The 21,251-nt window shown below is 44.4% G+C and overlaps 1 protein-coding gene across 4 annotated transcripts in view; it reads left to right on the forward strand.

Moving 5' to 3' along the window:
* The window catches only part of gdpd4a (glycerophosphodiester phosphodiesterase domain containing 4a), a 101,488-nt gene that overhangs the window by 33,842 nt on the left and 46,395 nt on the right, over positions 1 to 21,251 (forward strand). For 3 of the 4 annotated variants that reach the window (XM_087988414.1, XM_043692433.2, XM_043692435.2), the window contains exons 3-7: positions 2,026 to 2,129; positions 7,276 to 7,363; positions 10,667 to 10,726; positions 15,715 to 15,813; positions 16,908 to 17,001. In XM_087988414.1, the coding sequence (XP_087844540.1) occupies positions 2,026 to 2,129; positions 7,276 to 7,363; positions 10,667 to 10,726; positions 15,715 to 15,813; positions 16,908 to 17,001 (445 nt within the window). The remainder of the gene's footprint in view (positions 1 to 2,025; positions 2,130 to 7,275; positions 7,364 to 10,666; positions 10,727 to 15,714; positions 15,814 to 16,907; positions 17,002 to 21,251) is intronic. The other variant, XM_087988415.1, reaches the window with a different exon arrangement.

Raw genomic sequence — 21,251 nt, forward strand, 5'->3', positions numbered from 1 at the left:
ATCAACTTCCCAGCTCAGCAAACATATCCACAACCATGGCAACTGGCACCTGAGCTACAAATCTTTATGCAAACCTTGAATATTAGATTAGAGCACAAAAGACCCCGTCAAAAAATTGCTGTCTTAGCAACATCGAGAATTGGGGCCCTTCGAGTCCGCTCTGCCATTCAATATGATCATCCATCTCAATCCCCAATTCCCTCTTTCTCCCCATCCACCCCTTTAGCCCTAAGAGCCATATCCAACTCCTTCTTGCAAACATCCAATGTTTGGGTCTCAACTGCTTTCTGTGAAAGAGAATTCCACAGAATAATCACTCTCTGGGTAAAGAGAATTCTCCCTATCTCAGTCCTAAAAGGCCTATTTCTTGGAAATAGGCCTGTCGCTGTACTTGTTTGATGGAGCTCCTTAGCCTGGGTTTGCTGACTTCTAGAAAGCTAGTTTCTGTTCAGACTGTGGCTTTGGAGGTGGCTGCAGTCTACACCCAGCCTGCTGAAGGTAAGAGATTTGCAGGCTCAGCTTTCCTGTTTCTGAGAAAGATCTTTGCTCTATAACTGGTATGCCTCCTGGAACTGGTCTCATGAGAAGCCTTTGAGGAAGTTTCATCGCAATATTTCCTGAAGATTGCGCCCACAAAGTTTCCAAAGATGACTGTAAGTATCTAAAAACTGAAAGAACTGTGGATCAGAGACCAAAAGTAGAAGTTGCTGGAAAATCTCAGCAGATCTGGCCGCGTTCCTAGCTACCATCAGCTCTGAGGAAAGGTCACTCGACCCAAAATGTTAATTCTGATTTCTGTTCACAGATGATGCCAGACCTGCTGAGCTGGCAGCATCTGTGAACAGAAATCAGACTTGACATTTCGGGTCGAGTGACCTTTCCTCAGAGCTGATGGTAGCTAGGAACGCAGCCAGATCTGCTGAGCTTTTCCAGCAACTTCTATTTTTCGTCACTGTATATGTCCAGGTACTTGCCCACAAGGTTGAGAACAGCAGCCATTTGAGTATCTCACATCTTGTCCTATTTGCCTTCAAGAACAATTAATAATTGGTCAAAATTGTTTTTTTTAACCAAAATGAATCTCTGCAGAGATCTGTTTTCTTATTTTCTTTACCTGGTGTGTATGTGCGAAAGAAATCTTTTTTATTCTAAATCTGATATAGAAAATGTTTATAATAAACCAAAATGGCAACAGGGTAAAACATTTAATTTATGTTATGACTCATGGAATGGAACTAGAGACACCCTGCACCCTTCCCATCATGACTGTAACAGTGTATGTCCTCATCATGTCACAGGCGAGACTCCCCCAAGACTGCCAGAAGGCAGAGAAGGGGAAGCATAAAGTTAATGTATATGTTCAGAATTAGGAAGGGTTTTGCTGGACTAGAGAGGGTGAAAGTGTTTGCATGAGTTAGAGAATTATTCACCAAGTTAATTGGTAAAGGAACCAGAGTGGAAAATGAGAAATGTCTTACCATAGCGGATTGAAATGCATTGTGTGAAGCTGTTTCTACCACAGATGGATACGCACTTGAATGGGAAAGATTTGCAGAGCTGTGGAGAGAGAATCATAGAATCCCTCCAGTGTGGAAGCAGGCCATTTATCCCATCAGGTCCACACCAACCTTGCGAAGAACATCCCACCCACACTCAACTGCCTAACCCTATCCTCACAACCCTGCATTTCCCATGGCCAATCCACCTAACCTGCACATCTTTGGTCTGTGGGAAGAAACCGGATCACCTGGAGGAAACCCACACAGACACAGGAAGAACGTGCACACTCCACACAGACAGTCACCTGAGGCTGGAATCGAACCTGGGTCCCCAGCACTGTGAGGCAGCAGTGCCACCAATAGTAGAATGGATGGTCTAATGAGAGAGCTCTTTCAAAGTGTCAGCCTACACACACTGGGCCAAATGGTCTAATGCACAATTCATTTAAAGTCATCTTTGAGATCTTTGTTTGATTCTATCGTTTCTTAATTTCCTTCCATTGCTATTTTCCCTCTCTTTCTCCAGTTTGAATTATTCTGCTTTGGAATTCTCGTGTCAACGTTTGGCCTGGCGTTTGTTCTCCTTTACTTTTGGGGTGAAGCCAAGAATGACTACAATGATTTCGATTGGTGAGTTCACCATCTTGTCGAGCTTATGATATGGGGCAGCTAATTTTCTTTTCAGGAAACTTTTCCTTTCTTCATTCCCAGAACATGGGTGTCACTGGCTGGGCTGGTACTTATTGCCTGTCCCTACTTACCCCTTGAGAAGGTGGTGGTGAGCTGCCTTCTTAAATTGCTGCAGTCTATGTGCTGTAGGTGGGCCCCTTATGGAGAGAATTCCAGGATTTTGACCCAGTGACAGTGAAGGAACGGCGATATATTTCCAAGTCAGGGTGGTATGTGGCTCAGAGGGCACCTTGCAGGGGGTGGTGTTCCCATGTACCTGCTGCCCTTGTCCTTCTGGATGGAAATGATCGTGGGTTTGGAAGATGCTGTCTGAGAATCCCTAGTGAATTTCTGCAGAGCATCTTGTACTACACACTACATTAGGCATTGTATTTCAGTGAGTAGACACTTTGTTTAACAAATAATGAAACATGATGGGAATGGGTGAGGTTATATTACTGCAGAGTGCAAAGATTCAAAACTGTAGGACGGAAGACCAGATGAATCAAAAAATATGCAGTCCAACTGTTGGACTATAACCTGGTGTTGTGTGATTTTTAACTTTGTATTGGAAAGGATTGACAGAAGGCATGATGTAAGATTTGTTTAGAGTAAATGACAGTAACGATATCATAGAGTCCCTACAGTGTGGATACAGGCCCTTCAGCCCAACAAGTCCATACCGACCCTCTAAAGAGTAACCCACCCAGACCCATTCCCCCACACTATTACTCTATTTCCCCCGGACTAATGCACTTAACCTACCCACTCTTAACACTACGGGCAATTTCCCACGGCCAAATCACCTGACCTGCACATCTTTGGACTGTGGGAGGAAAGCGGAGCACACCCACGCAGATACGGGGAGAATGTGCAAACTCCACACAGGCAGTCGCCTGTGGTTGGAATCAAACCCGGGTCTCTGGTGCTGTGAGGCAGCAGTGCTAACCACTGAGCCACCGTGCCGCCCATACTCTACTGAGTAAAGGCACTCTGTGGTGTGTTATGAGTCAATGAAAACCTGAAGGGCTCCGGTTCAAGCCCACGGCACCAGAGCTCCTCGAGAATGGGCTCCTTCAGTGAACGGATGTGAACTGAGACAACATGAGAACATTTCAGATGAACACACAAACAAGGAACAAGTGCAGCCCTTTGAGCCTGCACTGCCATTCACTAAGACCACGGCTCATCGTTCTTTAACCTTACCTGTACGTTCCTGCACATCCCCCTATAATCTTCTATCCCCTTGTTCATCATAAATCTATCTACCTCTGCCTTAAAATATTTAAAGATTCTGTATCCACTTTGGAGGAAGGGAATTCCAAAACTCGCAATCCTCAAAGAAAATGTTTCCTCATCTCTGTCTTAAAGGGGCAGCCCCTTATATTTGAACTCTGACCCCGCATTCTAGCTTCTCCTACAAGCGGAAACATCCTTTCAACATCCACCCGGTCGAGATCCCTCAGGATCGTGAATGTTTCAATTGAGTCATCGCTGACTCTTCCAAACTCCAGAGGATACTGGCCCTGCCTGTCTACCGTTTCCTCATAAAACGTATTAAAATCTAAATGCAAAATAAGTTAATGTTTGGAAAGGACAGTTGACGTGCTTGCGTGGCTCAGTCAAATGGATAGCAAGCCTGTGGATCAAATCAATAGCATTAAGTGGTTGTAGTTTGGATTATGTACTATCTGGGGTATTTTTGTGCCTGCTTCCTTCCCGTACCCAGAAATTAAAAATCTTGGCTTGACAAAGAACTAGCAAGGACCCATTCTGCGGTAGAGAACTCAGAAAGAAGGTAGTTCCAAAAGCAAATTACAGATCAAAACTACAGCAATCTAACAAGTGATCTTTAATGTACATTCATTTATTTAGTTCTTAATGACGATTGGCCAGGCTGCAAGCTCATTGCTGAAGCCCCAAACCAGACTGGAATTTCCTGTGGGCTGTAGTTCATCCAGGTCCAACCTAGCCTGGCACTCTGGTGCAATTACTGAGGGAGTGCTGCACTGCTGAGTGTACTGATTAGATGGGAGGTTAAACCCAGCCCTCCGTCTACTCAATGCAAACCAAAAATGTTAACTCTGATTTCTCTCCGCAGATGCTGACAGACCTGCTAAGCTTTTCGAGCAATTTCTGTATTTGTTGCCTCCATCTCCTCCTTAGCAATAGAGCCTGAAGGAATTTCCTAATAGACAAAACTGAATGACATCAGATAGGAGAAAATGAAATGTCAAAATTAAGCGATCCAGGTTTTAGAAGTGCCTTGGTTGTTATTCCTGTAACACTGATGGATAAAGGAGGCAAAAGGAGCTTTCAGATTTCACTGAAAGACCTCTGTTTGCTCCAACCATCTTAGATCACATCTTCCGGGCCTGACCTCTCCCACGTTATCTATTTTTTACAGCTGAAAGTCATTTTGCATTTGAGCAAAAAAACATGAATCAGTGACCAGGTATTTTTCAGGTGAAGACGTTGTTGAATAGTTTCATGGAAGTGAAGCTTTGAGAGGGACAGGACAAATCAATAAGGCTGTTTAAACCAAAACACATGCCATTCTTGACTTTATCAACATTGACACAGACTACAAAGATAAGGAACTTATGGCAAAACCTGATGAATCACAGTTATGCCATAGCTGGGGGCACTACATTTTGAGACAGATGTTAAGAGGGTACGGTGTAGATTTACTGGAAATGGTAGTAATTAAGCAGAGTCAGCATGACTTCATGAAAAGGGAATTGTGTCTAATTTATTAGAATTATTTTGAGGATTTTGTAACCAGAATGGATAGAGGGGAGCCAGTGGATGTGTTGAATTTGGACTTTCAGAAGGCGTTTGACAAGATATCTCACAAAGGTTGAACAGAAGATAAGAGACAATGGTGTTGGGGATAGTGCAGAAAACAGTGAGTGGGAATACAGGGGTTCTTTTACAGGTTGGTAAAAGACAGTGGGATTCCACATGGATCATGTACTGGCACTGCGCCTGTTTACAATATACATTCATTAGTCGGAGGATAGATATGAATGTACTGTAGCCAAATTTGTAGATGACCTCAGTGGTGGGAAAGATGCTGGAGTCAATTATAAAGGATGAAAATACAACAGTAACAGGATAGGTCAGAGTCAGCATGGATTTATGAAGGGGAAACCATGCTTGACTAATCTTCTGGAATTTTTTGAGGATGTAACTCTGAAGATGGATGAGGGAGATCCAGTGGATGTAGTGGATCTGGACTTTCAGAAAGTCTTCGATAAAGTCCCACATAGGAGGTTAGTGAGCAAAATTAGGGCGCATGGTATTGGGGGCAAAATACTGACTTGGATTGAAAATTGGTTGGCTGACAGGAAACAAAGAGTAGTGATAAATGGCTCCCTTTCGGAATGGCAGGCAGTGACCAGTGGGATACCACAGGGATCAGTGCTGGGACCGCAGATTTTTACAATATACATTAATGATATAGATGATGGTATTAAAAGTAATATTAGCAAATTTGCTGATGATACGAAGCTGGGTGGCAGGGTGAAATGTGATGAGGATGTTAGGAGATTACAAGGTGACCTGGACAGGTTAGGTGAGTGGACAGATGCATGGCAGATGCAGTTTAATGTGGATAAATGTGTGGTTATCCACTTTTGTAGCAAGAACAGGACGGCAGATTACTACCTAAATGGAATCAAGTTAGGTAAAGGGGCAGTACAACGAGATCTAGGTGTTCTTGTACACCAGTCAATGAAGGTAAGCATGCAGGTACAGCAGGTAGTGAAGAAAGCTAATAGCATGCTGGCCTTCATAACAAGAGGGATTGAGTATAGAAGCAAAGAGGTTCTTCTGCAGCTGTACAGAGCCCTGGTGAGACTGCACCTGGAATATTGTGTGCAGTTCTGGTCTCCAAATTTGAGGAAAGACATTCTGGCTATTGAGGGAGTGCAGCGTAGGTTCATGAGGTCAATTTCCGGAGTGGCGGGACTATCTTACGTTGAAAGTTTGGAGTGACTGGGCTTGTATACCCTTGAGTTTAGAAGATTGAGAGGGGATCTGATTGAGACGTATAAGATTATTAAAGGATTGGACACTCTGGAGGCAGGAAGCATGTTTCCGCTGAGGACACAGTTTAAAAATAAGGGGTAGGCCATTTAGAACAGAGTTGAGGAGAAACTTCTTCACCCAGAGAGTGGTGGCTGTGTGGAATGCTCTGCCCCAGAGGGCAGTGGAGGCCAATTCTCTGGATACTTTCAAGAAAGAGTTGGATAGAGCTCTTAAGGATAGTGGAATCAAGGGTTATGGGGATAAGGCAGGAACAGGATACTGATTGAGGATGATCAGCCATGATCATAATGAATGGTGGTGCTGGCTCGAAGGGCAGAATGGCCTACTCCTGTACCTATTGTCTACTATCTATTGACAGAAAAGTAGGTGGAAAGGCAAGTTGCGAGAAGGTTACAAACAGTTTATGGAGAAATATCATTAGGTTAAATAAGTGGGCAAAAAGTTGGCAAGTAAAGTATAATGTGGGAAAACACAAAGTTGGAATTTGGAAGAGAGAACAAAAGAACAGTGTTGTGTAACTGGAGAAAAACTGCAGAAAACTGCAACATAAAGGGACTTAGAATCATGGAGACGTACAGCCTGAAAACAGACCCTTCAGTCTAACTCGTCCTTGCCGTCCAGCTATCCTAAACTGATCTAGTCCCAGTTGCCAGAGGAAGTGGTGGACGCTGGCACAATTACAGCATTTAAAAAGCATTTGGATGGGTATATGAGTAGGAAGAATTTAGAGGGATATGGGCCAAGTGCTGGCATATGGGACAAGATTAATTTAGGATATCTTTCTGTTTCCATGCTGTTATGAATCGATGCTGACTAAGGCTCACTGGACCAAACGGCCCCATTCTGTGTTGTATGATTGACAGTAAGTGTTTTGCAGCAGTAAATCAAGTGTAAAACTCTGTGTCATGGGCACAGGCAATAAAATGATATTGAGATCTCAGTCAGCTCAGCCAGGATCATGCTCATAGTGAAGCAGAGTCACTGGGCTGAGGGTCTCTATCTGCTCCTGTTCCTTGCGTTTTGACTAACTTATTTGTTTTATTCCCTTCCCTAGGAATTTTTATAGCGGCAAGTGGATTCCCTGGTCTGTAGTCGTCCTTGGGGTGACAGCAACATTTTTTACATACATCGCTATTTTACTGGTAAGTGAACTATGCCGCACAGCCTGATGAGTACTCCTCCCTTAACGACTGTAAACTACACAGCAAGAGTTCAGGACTATTGGAGAGAAGGTTCAGCTGAGCTAATTCATGAAGTGAGAGAGTCAAATGGGAGAAACAGAGATGGAGGAAACAAACAAATTTCTGCCAAACCTTCATAGATCACCAGCTGGGCCCCACTGAAGTCCAATTCTGGTTCCATCTATTAGGAAGAATTTCAAAGCCTTGGAATGGCTTCAGAGGGAATTTAACAGAATGGAACATGGGGTAACTCATGTACAGAAGGTGTGCAAGCTCCTCAGAGCAGGAATGTTAAAATGGGGGATTTAATTCAAAATCATGAAGGGTCCTGTTAGAGTAAATCAAGAAAAGCTGTTTCCACTGTCAGAGGGTCAGGAACCAAAGGACAGATTTAATTATGAAATAACTAGGGGAAGATGAGATTTATACTTTTTTATTCATGCATGGGATGTGGGTGTCACCGCCTGGGCAAGCATTTATTGCCTGTTCCTTGTTACCTTTGAGAAGGTGGGATTGAGCTGCTTTCTTGAATCATCACAGTCTGTGTGCTGTAGCTAGGTCCACAATGCTATTAGGGACAGAATTTCAGAATTTTGACCCAGTGATTGTGAAGGAACGGCAATATATTTCCCAGTCAGGATGGTGAGTGGTTTGGAGGGGAACTTGCAGCTGGGTGGTGTTCCCATGTATCTGCTGGCCTTGCCCTTCGAGGTGGAAGTGGTCATGGGTATGGAAGATGCTGTCTGAGGATCCCTGGTGAATTTCTGTAGTACAGCTTGTAGATAATACACACTGTGTGAGGCATCGTGTTTCAACAAATAATGAAATGTGGATGGAATGGGTGAGGTTATATTGCAGGAGAGAGCAAAGGTGCAAAACTATAGGACAGAAGGTGAAACAAAAGATATGTAGTGATTAATGCATTTATATTGTATGTCACAACATCTCATCGGTGTTTACAGCCAAGTAAGTATATGTTATAAATGTATGTGTTTGCAGCATGTGGATATTATTGACTGGGCCAGTGTTTAATCCATGATCAGTTCTGAAGAGGGTCACCGGAGCTGAAACGTTAACTCTGTTTTCTCTCCACAGACGCTGCCTGACCTGCTGAGTTTTTCCAGCAATTTCTGATTTTGTTTCTGTTTGCCAGCATCCTGGGTAAGGTGGGGGAGAGCTGCTTTTTCTGAACTGCTGCAGTCCATGTTGTGAAAGTGCTCTCCAGGATTATTTCCAACAAGAGCAGAGAAATTATCCCTTGGTGTCGCGGCAAAAATATCCACCTGATCTTGTTTATCCGGTTATTACTGGGAAAAAACAATGATAACCAAGAGGGCCAGGCTCTGGGAACTTGGGGTCAAATCGCACCATGGTAGAATTTAAATAAGACGAATGAGTCTGATGTGTGAAGCTAGTCTCAGTAATAGTGAGATTGACCAGTGTTATGGACCAAGCCAAACCCTATCAAAATATTAAATAAAAACTGAAAGAGCAGATTTTTATTTGGCAGAAGATAGAGGAGGCAGTTCCCAGAAAGGGTCACCAGAGCTGACATGTTAACTCTGATTTCTCTTCATAGATGCTGCCAGACCTGCTGAGCTTTTCCAGTAACTTCTGTTTTTGCCCCTTCAAAATATGTTCAGAAGATAGTCTAGACCCTAATTTTTTCTTATCTTAAAGGTAAGTGTAAGGCATAGCATTCCAAATGCATTTTGATTGGTTAAATTACCAGATTTGAAGCAAAACACAATTTAATCATGCTCTAGTTAAAACACAATAGAAAAAGAAAGAATTTGGACTAACAACGCAATTGGAAAACTGAACAGAATCAAAGGTTATGTAACTACTAAACAGTAACTGTTCCAATATAATAGCATCCCAAAACCACACCCTTGACAAAGGCAAAGGCAAAGGCAATAAAATAGATTGTCTTACATGTAAATCTACCAGCCCAGGACAAAAAACATCAAGAGAAAACTCTGAGGGAGTTTCGCAGGGAGAGATGTACTGCAGCTTCTAAACCCTGCTGAACCCAGCAACAACTTCTGAAAGCTAAGGCTGAATTCTGTGGGAGCTTGACCCCACCCAGCCAGGCTGCTTCTATTGTTTCAGCTTTAAAAAAGAAAACCCCAAATCCCAAGAGTTATGGACCTTCAATAGCTAGCTTGGTACCTCTGCTTAAAACTTCTTTTCAAAAGGAAAACCAGGACAAAATACACCTCTTAAAGCCACAGCACAATCACAGCAATTATCATAAAATCCTTCCTTGTTCAATCATGGGAATCTGCCATCCTTACCTAGTCTGTCTGACATGTGTCTCCTAATTGAGCTGCCCTTGCAGGTCATTCAATCAAGGGCAATTCAGGATGGGCATCAACTGTTGGCTTCACCAGTGACCACCACATCCCATGAAAGTAATTCGGAAAAATCACATTGTTGCATCTTGCTGTGCTGTGCAGAAGGATTTTGCCAGGGTTGGAGGGTTTGAGCTACAGGGAGAGGCTGAATAGGCTGGGACTGTTTTCCTTGGAGATTCAGAGGCTGAGGGGGTGACCTTATAGGGGTTTATAAAATCATGATGGTTATAGATAGGATAAATGGACCAGGTATTTTCTCTGGGGTGGGAGAGTCCAGAATTAGAGGGCACAGGCTTTAGGTGAGAGGGAATAGATTTAGCAGGGATCTGAGGGGCAACTTTTTAACACAGAAGGTGGTGCGTGTATGGAATAAGCTGCCAGAAGAAATGATGGAGGCTGGTACAATTACAACATTTAAAAGGCACCTGGATAGGTACATGAAAAGGAAGGATTTAGAAGGATATGGGCCAAATGGGACAAGATTAATGTAGGATGTCTGGTTGGCGTGGACGAGTTGAACTGAAGAGTCTGTTTCCATGCTGTGTGATTCTGTGACTACAACATTTGGATAGGTACATGAATAGGAAAGATTTAGACGTACTTGGGCCAAACACAGCCAAATGGAACTGGATTAGTTATGGAAACTTGGTCTGCATAGATGGGTTGGACCGAAAGGTTTGTGGTGCTGTACTGTACATCTCTGCGATTGTATGGTGAATTTCTGGGTTTCCTGCCTCATAACGTGGGACTACTCCTCAACCACAAATACTTCCTGGGCAGTGAGATGCTGTAGGAGGTTGTGAAAGGGGCTAGCTCAGTTCTTTCTTATGTCTGCTTTCAGTGTAAACTGTTTCAGTGGCATTGACATTGGTTGGAAAGCGTGATGTTCTCACTCTGTGCTTTGCAGGTTCTGGCGATCTGTCTACTCAGCGAGGGCCAGCGGCTGCATCTATTCTGGGGCCACAAGGTACACAGCTAGTCCGCCTGTGGGATCTCTGAGGGAGAAGGGGACGGAGTGACATGGTGAGGGTGGGTGGGCGTTGCGTCCAAATGGGGGTGAGCTGAATTCACTTCCACTCCAACAACGGCTGCAACTTGCATTGGTATAGCACCTCTAACCTCTAACCTCATAAGCTCCCCACCCAAGTGAAAATCGGGAAAATCGGTGGAATGTAGAGTCCCTTGAAGGACCGACGGCGATTCCAGACGATCAGGAACTGAAACCACTTTAGAAGGCAAATTAGAACTTTAGAACTCAAGAAGGCAAATTTTAAAATGGAGGCTTTATTTAACTTTCGATTTTCAAAGCATAATTACTTCATGTAGTTGTTGAAATTCTTTGCATCTTTTGCAGGGATAGTAAATGCCAACAGATTCGTCTGGCCAAATGAATGAATTTAATGAACAAACAGACTTTTAATGAGTAACAAGTTAAAGGTTATCGAGAGTAAGCAGGAAGGTGGAGTTGAGGCCGAGATGAGATCAGCCATGATGGTATCAAATGGCGGAGCAGGCTCGATGGGCTGAATGGCCTCCTCCTGCTCCTAGTTCTTGTATTCCTCTATAAACGGCCTGTGCTGTAAATTCTCTGCAGTGATAGGGTGGCCTTCCGCTGTTCTCAAATCAGCGCCAGTCAATACCTTTGCCAAACACAAACAATTTCTTTCTTGAGTTCTATCCTTGCTGTCTGGCCGCTCACTTTAGGAATTGTGAGTATGCAGTGCAGAGAGAATGCATAGATGGAGACCGAGTTGAGAGGTTTCAGGTATGTGGAGCAAGAGGAGAAGGTTGGGCTGTCCTTCTTAGAGCAGAGAATCTAAAAGAATGGCCGGCAATGCCCTCATCCCGCGAATGAATACGGAAAAGATTTCATTTACGGGGTTGAAAAGGTGCCTCACAGTGTGTATTATCAACAAGATGCACTGCAGAGGTTCACCACGGTCCTCAGCTTCCAAATCCATCTTCAGGGGAAAGCGATGACTCAGTGGTATTATTGCTAGGCTATGCATTCAGTGGCCCCTCCTCCCCCCCAGTAATGATCCGGGGGCCCAAGTTCGAATCCCCCCAGAGCCGATGGTGGAATTTGAATTCAATTTTTAAAAGTCTGGAATGAAGAGAAAGTTAAAAAATGGCCCAATTCAATACAATATGGTTTCTTCTGATAGGGAAAGTGGTCTGACTGGAAAGTGGGTCATTAACCAGATGGGAAATGATTGGCAACAGGACGAGAGGGAGATGAAGTAATCGATTTTCATACAGAATGCACAATCTGAAGGGGTGTTTCAATGGGTACCTCTATAAACCAGTTGGTCATGTATTTGATTGGCCTATGGTATTATCACTAAGCTATGCATCCAGAGACTCAGGTAATGGTCTGGGGACCTGGGCTTGAATTCCGTCACGACACATGGTGGAATTCAATGAAAATCTGGAGTTAAGAGTCTAAGGGTGACCATGAAAACATTGTCGATTGTTATAACAACCCACCTGGTTCACTAATGTCCTTTCGGGAAGGAAACTGCCATCCTTACCTGGTGTGGCTTACATGTGACTCCAGACCCACAGCAATGTGGTTGATTCTTTTTTTTATATAGATATTTTTATTGAAAATTTAACATGTTTTTACAAGTTTACAAAAGAAAACTAAAAAAAAAACAAGTATAAGCATTGATATACAGTTAGATCTTAAATAAATGATAACCAAAACTCAACTAACTTACAACTAACCAGAGTGTATCATTAAAATTCTTACATTATTCAAGAGGAAGAAAGAAAACCCAACGGATAACACATAAATTGAGCAGTGATATACATGCTCGGAATGTGTTAACATCAGATCACAACAGAACCCGTATTTATCCAAAACATCCCGAGATAGAGCATATAAAATTCACAAAAATAAAAGCTCTTTAGTACATTCAGATCAATATAATAAAAAAAAACTATTTCTAAATAGTAAAAAAAAGTATAAAATGCATTTAAACGGAGATCTTCCCCCTTATTCCCAGGGGGCATCACTTCCTTTCCAAAAAAACCCATCATAACCTCTGCCAACCAGTGCCCCACCCTTGGCCAAGGCACCCCACGATAGGGTAAAGAAAATTCAAGTATACTACTGAACTAGAACTAACAGTGAGTACCCTATTCCCCCACCCCCACCCACACCAACACCTGGATATATTTGGAAATGTTAATACCATATATGTACATATATGACTATAAAATTACAGCCTCAGCAAATAATAATTAAATATATTAATACAAAATAACAGGGGAAAACAACCCCGCTCCCAAGGACAAAATAAAATAAAATAAGGTAGTCACCTTCCCCCCATCTACATTAACTAGACCCCCTGGCCTATATATATTAGATTTAGATTAGATTACATTACAGTGTGGAAACAGGCCCTTCGGCCCAACAAGTCCACACCGACCCGCCGAAGCGAAACCCACCCATACCCCTACATTTACCCCTTACCTAACACTACGGGCAATTTAGCATGGCCAATTCACCTGACCCTGCACATCTTTTTTGGACTGTGGGAGGAAACCGGAGCACCCGGAGGAAACCCACGCAGACACGGGGAGAACGTGCAAACTCCACACAGTCAGTCGCCTGAGGCGGGAATTGAACCCGGGTCTCAGACGCTGTGAGGCAGCAGTGCTAACCACTGTGCCACCATGCCGCCCACAATATATATTAAAAAAAGGGGGGGAAAGAAAATCGCTAAGTAAAGGATGAATTAATAAACCCTTCTTCCCACTCCCCGGAGATAATATTAAACAGTAAGGTAATGAAAGGAAAAAAAAGAGGGGGTAAACCGGGGTGGGGGTAGGGCAAATCAACATCAATTAACTCTTATAGTTTGTCTAAGAGAGTCCGAAAGTTCCTTGGCCTTCTCCGGTGATCCGAAGTTATACACGGACCCTTCATGGCTGAAGTGTAGTATAGCTGGGTAGCGCAAGGAGTATTGAATATTTAAATCCCTTAAACGCTTCTTCGCTTCATCAAACGCTTTCCTCTTTCGAACCAAAGCTGGGGAAAAGTCCTGAAATAACATAATCTTGGATCCTTTATAAGTCATGGCTTGGGGGTCTTTCCCAAGATTTCTGGAGGCTTCCAAAAGCATCTGCCTCTCCCTATAGCTCTACAGCCGGAACAGGACCGGGCGGGGGCGCAGGTTCGAGCCGGGCCCGCGTATTGCGACCCGGTAGGCCCATTCTACCCTCACCTGGCCTGATCCAGCCTCCAGATTCAATAACTGCGGAAGCCACTGTTCAAGGAACCTTGTAAGCTGGCCTTCTTCTTCCCGTTCGGGAAGGCCCAGCAAACGAATATTTTTTCGACGACCTCGAGAATCAATGTGATTCTCTAAGGTCCGGACTTGCTGCTCGAGAGTCCGGACCCGATCCATGGCCGATTCTGCAATGGCCTCGGAGGTCGCGGCCTTTAGCTCCGCCCCTCCAACTCGGCATTCAATTTCTTCGATGTCTCGGCCGTGCTTTTGTAGCGCGGCCAAGAATGAATTCCATCGACTTCGGGACTATGAAAGCATCGATCTTTGCGTCGAGTTTGGAGGTTATTTCCGTGAGGCTCGCCACCGTAGGTAAGTCCCCCAGAGTGGCTGCGGACGCTGCTGCTGCAGCTGGAGAGGGTGGGGGAGGGCTCCTGCCTGCTGAGAACTGCGGGCTCCTTTCCCCCTAGTCATTTTTACAGGAGACTGAACTGCTTAAATGTAGTACTAAACCACTAATTACATTAAGTAAAAACTATTTTTAATTGATTTGGTGAGTGTGGTGGAGGAGGGCGGCCCACTTTGCCCAGGTCTTTGGAGGAGCACTATAGACTCAGACTTGCTGAGTCGCCGCCATCTTGGATCTCCGTGGTTGATTCTTAACTGCCCTCTGGGCAATTAAGGATTGGCAATAAATGCTGGCCCAGCCAGCAACACCCACATCCAGTGAATGATTAAAAAAAAAAATCATTTGCAGGGTTAAAAGGCTGAAGTGTGGGACGAAAATGGACAACTTTCTTTAAGTGTCAGTACAGGCCTGATGGGCTGAAGGGCCTTTTTAAAAGTTCTTTCATGGGATGTGGATGGGTATGACTGTTCTGAAGAGGACAGCATGGTGGTTCAGCAGTTAGCACTGCTGCATCACAGCAACAGGGACCCGGGTTTGATCCCAGCCTTGGGCGACTGTCTGTGTGGAGTTTGTACATTTTCCCTGTGTTTGCTTGGATTTTTTCCAGATCCTCCAGTTTCCTCCCACAATCTAAAGATGTGCAGGTTAGGTGGATTGGCCATGCTAAATTATCCATAGTGTTCAGGGATGTGTAGGTTAGGTGCATTAGATGGGGGAGATGTAGAATAATAGGGTAGGGGATTGGGTCTGGGTGGGATACTCTTCGGAGGGACAGTGTGGACTTGTTGGGCAAAATGGCCTGTTTCCGCACTGTAGGGACTCTATGATAACTCTATGAAGGAATCAAACTGGACTGGAAACATTAACTCTGTTTCTCTCTCCACAGATGCTGCCTGACCTGCTGAGCTTCTCCAGCATTCTCTGTGTCTGTTTCAGATTCCCAGCATCTGCATTGTTTTGCTTTCATTTGATATGTTACAGCACATATTCGGAGCATCTGGGGACTTGAACTCAGACCTTCTGGCCCAGAGGTAGGGATACTACCACTGTGCCGCAAGATCCTTTGAACTTAAATTCCAACCCCACAATATGGTGGGATTTGAACTCATGTCCTCTGAACATTAGACAGGGCATCAGGAGTACAAGTCCCATGTCATTAGCACTTTGTACGCTTACCCCCGCTTCCTGTTCATTGAGGGTTTCTGATGCTGTGAAAAGGTTATTTCTGCTGAAGTGCAATGTCATGAGTTTTAAGCCTCGCTCATTAGCTTTCTCACTCTCGTTCTTTCTCTCATTTCCTCTCCTTCTCAGATTGGGATTGTTCTAGTATTAGCTGTGTGTGCCGTTGCCATTGGTTTCTTGTACCATCAGTGGCGTGAGGAATGGAATACATTCACCCTCTCCTTTCAGGTATGTGACTGAAGCAAAGCGTCTGCTTTTGGCTCTATGTTAACCATTCCCGCATCATTTCCTTCCTGCTGCTCATATTCCAGCAAATTCCAATTCGTGGGTCTGTAAGTTAACGTTGAGTTCATGATGCAGTCTACATTTAATGCTCTTAATCCTCAATCTTCAAAATCGTGGGGGTCACTATTGGGCAGAAACTGAACTGGACTAACTCGATAAATACGGTGTCTACAAGAGCAGGTCAGAGGCTAGGTATACTGCGAAACTAACTCCTGGCATTCTCTCAGTACTGACCCTCCGACAGTGCGGCAGTCCCTCAGTACTGACCCTCTGACAGTGCAGCACTCCCTCAGTACTCATCCTCCGACAGTGTGGCACTCCCTCAGTACTGACCCTCTGACAGTGCGGCACTCCCTCATACTGACCCTCTGACAGTGTGGCATCTTTCTGTACTGACCCTCAGATAGTGCGGCATTCCTCCTGCACTAACCCTCTGATAGTGCGGTTCTCCCTCAGTACTGACCCTCCGATAGTGCGGCACTCCCTCAGTACTGACCCTCTGACAGTGCGACACTCCCTCAGTATTGACCCTCCGATAGTGCGGCACTCCCTCAGTACTGACCCTCTGACAGTGCGACACTCCCTCAGTATTGCAGTGGAGATTTTTCCTTGATTTTGTGCTTATATCTCTGAAATGTGTTTTGTGGAGCCATAAACCTTTGGGCCATAGTTGACGGTGCTAATCACTAAGGCCCAAGTGAAGAATAAAAACTCCTTTTGGCAACAGCATCACAGATCCCACTTCACCGTGACGTTGGGAAAATGATGCCTACTAATGTTTTGAGTGTTGCCAATTTGTACTGCCTGGATGGGATGCTCTTCAGAGGGTTGGTGTAGACCTGATGGGCCGAATGGCCTCTTTCCATTCCATAGGGATTCTATGATTCGATGGTACTGCTCCCTGTGAAGGCAGGTGGGATTTGATAGATAATGGGAGATGAGGGGAAATCACAAATTTAAGAGACGCTGTTTGAAATGTTGATGGATATTGTGTCCCATTGCTTTCAATGTCTGTGTTTGCTTGAACAATCCTCCAGGTCACCGCTCCGTATCTGCACGTTGGAGCTGTAGCAGTGATGACTGTGCTTTCCTGGCCAGTGGCTCAACACTTTGCCAGGATGAACAGAAAAGGTGAGAACCCTAATATGGCCGTTTTATCTTGGTTGAAGTTTTGTTTTCTAAACTTAGTCTCGGAATGGGGTAGTGTATTGAAAATCGCATCGCGGGTTCTGTCCACTTGTGGCTACTGTACGCATACACACATGTATCAGCAGAGGGAGTCTGCTGGGATATGGTATCCAGGTTTGACGACTTGTTCAGTTTCATTCTAAATGTCTCTGGCTGAATATGTAGCTGTTTCTGTCCCTCACGGATGTGGCTGCTTATTTCTTGTCTCTGTGAAGGTGGTGGGGATTCTTGTTAAACCATTGTGGGCTCCTGTCACTGAGTGGCAACTTTAGCCAGTGGTCAATCATGCTGCTGTAAGGACATAACTTATCAGACATTCGATAGACTTCAATAGTTGGTGATTGTGTTGAGCCCAGTGATGATGTTTGAGAACATCAGGGTGTTGGGTAACATTGGAAACTTTGGAATTCTCTATTCTAGAGATGAGACGTTATTGGGTTTATTAACTTTTGGACAGTAATTGGCCTTTGAAGGTTATGGGATTGTGGAGGAAAACAGAATTGATAAAGAAATCTATCCTTCATTCCTCAGATCTTTGAGGAGTTGGGATGTCATGTTGAGGTTATACAGGATGTTGGTGAGGTACTTTATCCTGTTCGGGTCATCCTATTATAGGAAGGATATTATTAAACTGGAGAGGGTTCAAAAATGATTTACCAGGATGTTGCCAGGATTGGAAGGTTTGAGATATAAAGAGAGGCTGGATAGGCTGTGACTTTTTTTTCTGGAGCGTAGGAGGTTGAGGAGTGTCCTTGCAAAGGTTTATAAAATCATGAGGGGCCTGGATAAAGTGAGTAGCCAAAGTCTTTTCCCGGGGGTGGGGGATTCCAAAACTAATGAGCATATTTTTTAAGGTGAGAGGAAAAAGATTTAAAAATGACAGGAGGGGCAACCTTTTGACACAGAGGAACGAACTGCCAGAGGAAGTGGTGGATGCAGATACAGTTACAATGAGATTTAAAGACATTTGGATAAGTTCATAAATAGGAAAGGTTTGGAGGGATATGGGCCAAGCACAGGCAAATGAGAACAATTTAATTTGGGAACGGGGTCGGCATGGTCCAGTTGGACCGAAGGGTCTGTTTCCAAGCTTTATGACTCTATGACTCTATAAGTCCAGCCATAATCTTATTGAATGGTGGAGCAGATTTGAGGGGCCGAATGGCCTACGGTTGCTATGGCTTCTTGTGATATTATTAAAGTTTCCATAGAATAAGGGGCCACAGGTTGCCAGGCTCATCCTGCCAAAAGGAGGTCAAGTGTGTGGAACACTGGTCATTTAGTTATAGAGAGACTCAGAGATGGGAAGTCTCATGTCGGAGAGTTGTTGACCAATCAGAGGCCAGCGCTGTATCATTGAGGTGTGTTTGAGGATATTGCCTGGCAGATCCAGGCGAGGGGAACTGGTTTCCAGATGGGGCATGGGGGTGTTGTCTAGGGTGTGGGATGGAGGGATATGTCATGCCTTATTCTTCTTATAAACCACTTGGACAGAGTTCTGGGAGTCCAAGATAGATCTTTCAGCTAAGCCGCCTCCACCTTTGGTACCCTCCTCGCTCATATTCCAGGGTTACCAAAGGAATCCGGTCCTGTACCAGAATGAAAGTTCCAACTTCTGGAGGGCATGGGGGAGGGGAGGGTGGTGGGGATGGTGCGGGGGGGGGGGGGGTCTTTTTGTCGGGCCAGATTCCAGGAGTCAGGAAATATTCCAGCTTTGTCATGCTGAACTGGGATGGTGGACAATTGAAACTAAATCTGCCATGGTGGGGTTTGAACCCATGTCCCGAGAACGTTAAACTGGGCCTCTGGGAATTGTCAATCCACTGGCTTTACCACGATCACCCCCTACATTCTAGTAAATCTCCTCAGCACTCTGTCCATAACCAAACCCATCGACTGATGCTAACTCACCAGGTACTGGATTTCTTACATTGAATTTGTTGAATCAGATTGTTTCCTGGGATGACAGGACTGACATATGAAGAGAGTTGAGAGTGTGGTGCTGGAAAAGCACAGCAGGTCAGTCAGCATTGGAGGAGCAGGAGAATTGACGTTTCGGGCAAAGGCCCTTCATCAGGAATGAGTCTGACATATGCAAAGAGAATGTATCAGTTAGGACAATATTCACTGAAGTTGAAAAGTATGGTGAGGGGGGGGGGGGGGGGTGGGGGGTGTCATAGAAACCTAATAAATTCTAACAGGGCTACACACAGTAAATGCAAAAAGGGTGTTCCCAATGACCAAAGAGCCCAGATCCAGAGGGTCATAGTCTAAGGATATAGGATAGGCCATATAGTTGTGGAACAAATACAATAGAAATCACTGGAGAAACTCAGCAGGTCTGGCAGTATGTGTGGAGAGAGAAACAGAGTTAACGTTTTGAGACCAGTGTGCCTTTTTTTTTGGAACTGAAGTCTTGTGGAGCCCAGTGCTCATGTCACCTGATTACGAATCCAAATGTTGGGATTGGACAGGACTCGATAGTTTATTTTTCGTGAATGGTAATCGAGAGATAAATCACGAGATGAGGGGAAATGTCTTCACCCAGAGAGTGGGGAGGCTGTGGAATTCTCTACCACAGAAAGCGGCTGAGGACAAAACAAGAAGGAGTTGGATGTAGGCACAAATTACTGCAAATGTTGGAATCTGCACTGAAAACAAAAAGTGCTGGAGATCACAGCGGGTTGGGCAGCATCTGTGAAGAGAGAGCAAGCTAACATTTCGAATATAGATGACTCTTCATCAGAGCTGAAGTCTGAGTTAGATATAATTCTTAGGGCTAAAAGGATCAAAGGGCATGTGGAGAAAGCAGGAACAGGGGACTGAGTTGGATGATCAGCCGTGATCGTATTGAATGGTGGAGCAGGCTCGAAGGGCCGAATGGCCTACTCCTGCTCCTATTCTCTCTGTTTCAATGGATTTATGCTTCACATCAGTACAGATGCTCTCTGGGTTGTTAGTTCAGTGTGGGGATTAATGACTACATCAGTGAACCTTGCTTTAACATTTCCTTTATTTCTTTTACCATTCAGCTGTGTGACTAATACACTCTATATTGTGATAATTTAAAATTACTGAGTGAAAGCCTAACTGGGCCCGTTTATAGATCAATGCCAAGAGCAGATGGATTGAATTTAAAGGTCAGGTTGATGACAGGCTTTTAAAAGTCTATTTATTTATTAATTTTTAAAGCTCTTCTTGCTTTAATTTCTCCCTGAGGTAATGCACAATGACACACACTGAGCCTCCAGATTTTGACTGTTCCATTCTTGGTAGCAGAGTGTTCTGTATGTTCTTAAGCCTTCCTGTCGAGTGCAGGTTGATGACAAAGTCACATTTTCTAGCACAGAAACAGAAATTGCTGGAGAAACCCAGCAGGTCTGGCAGGGTCTGTGGAGTGCAGGTTGATGACAAAGTCACATTTTCTAGCACAGAAACAGAAATTGCTGGAGAAACCCAGCAGGTCTGGCAGGGTCTGTGGAGAGAGAAATGGAGTTACATAATTCTTCTTTGGAACTGAAGACCTTTGGAAGCCCTACCCTTGTCATGGTCATAGAGTCATAGAGGTCATAGCATGGGAACAGGCCCTTTGGCCCTACATGTCCATACTGCCCAGTTTTTATAATTTAAACTAGTCCCATTTGGTCCATAACCACCATCCCAATCCCATCCATGTACCTGTTGAAATGTTTCTTAACTGACAAAATTGTACTCGCTTCCATCACTACCTCTGGAAGCCTGTTCTACAGACACCACCTTCTGTGTGAAAGAATTGCCCCTCTGGACCCTTTAGTATCTCTCCCCTCTCACCTAAATCGATGTCATCTGGTTTTAGACTCCCCTACCCTGGGGAAAAGCTGTTGGCCACCTATCTTATCTATGCCTCTCATGGTTTTATATCCCTCAATAAGGTCACCCCTCAGTCTCTGACACTACAGGGAAAGAAGTCCCAGCCTATCCAACCTCTCCCTATCACTCAACCTTTCCAGTCCAGGTAGCATCCTTGTAAATCTTGATGAGGAGTAACTTCTTCACCCAGAGAGTGGTGGCTGTGTGGAATGCTCTGCTCCAGAGGGCAGTGGAGGCCCAGTCTCTGGATTCATTTAAGAAAGAGTTGGATAGAGCTCTCAAGGATAGTGGAATCAGGGGTTATGGAGATAAGGCAGGAACAGGATACTGATTAAGGACAATCA

The sequence above is a fragment of the Chiloscyllium plagiosum genome, unplaced genomic scaffold (assembly GCF_037043375.1).
Source record: "Chiloscyllium plagiosum isolate Xiang-an unplaced genomic scaffold, Cpla_swu_hap1 HiC_scaffold_6, whole genome shotgun sequence".
Lineage (NCBI taxonomy): Eukaryota > Metazoa > Chordata > Chondrichthyes > Orectolobiformes > Hemiscylliidae > Chiloscyllium > Chiloscyllium plagiosum.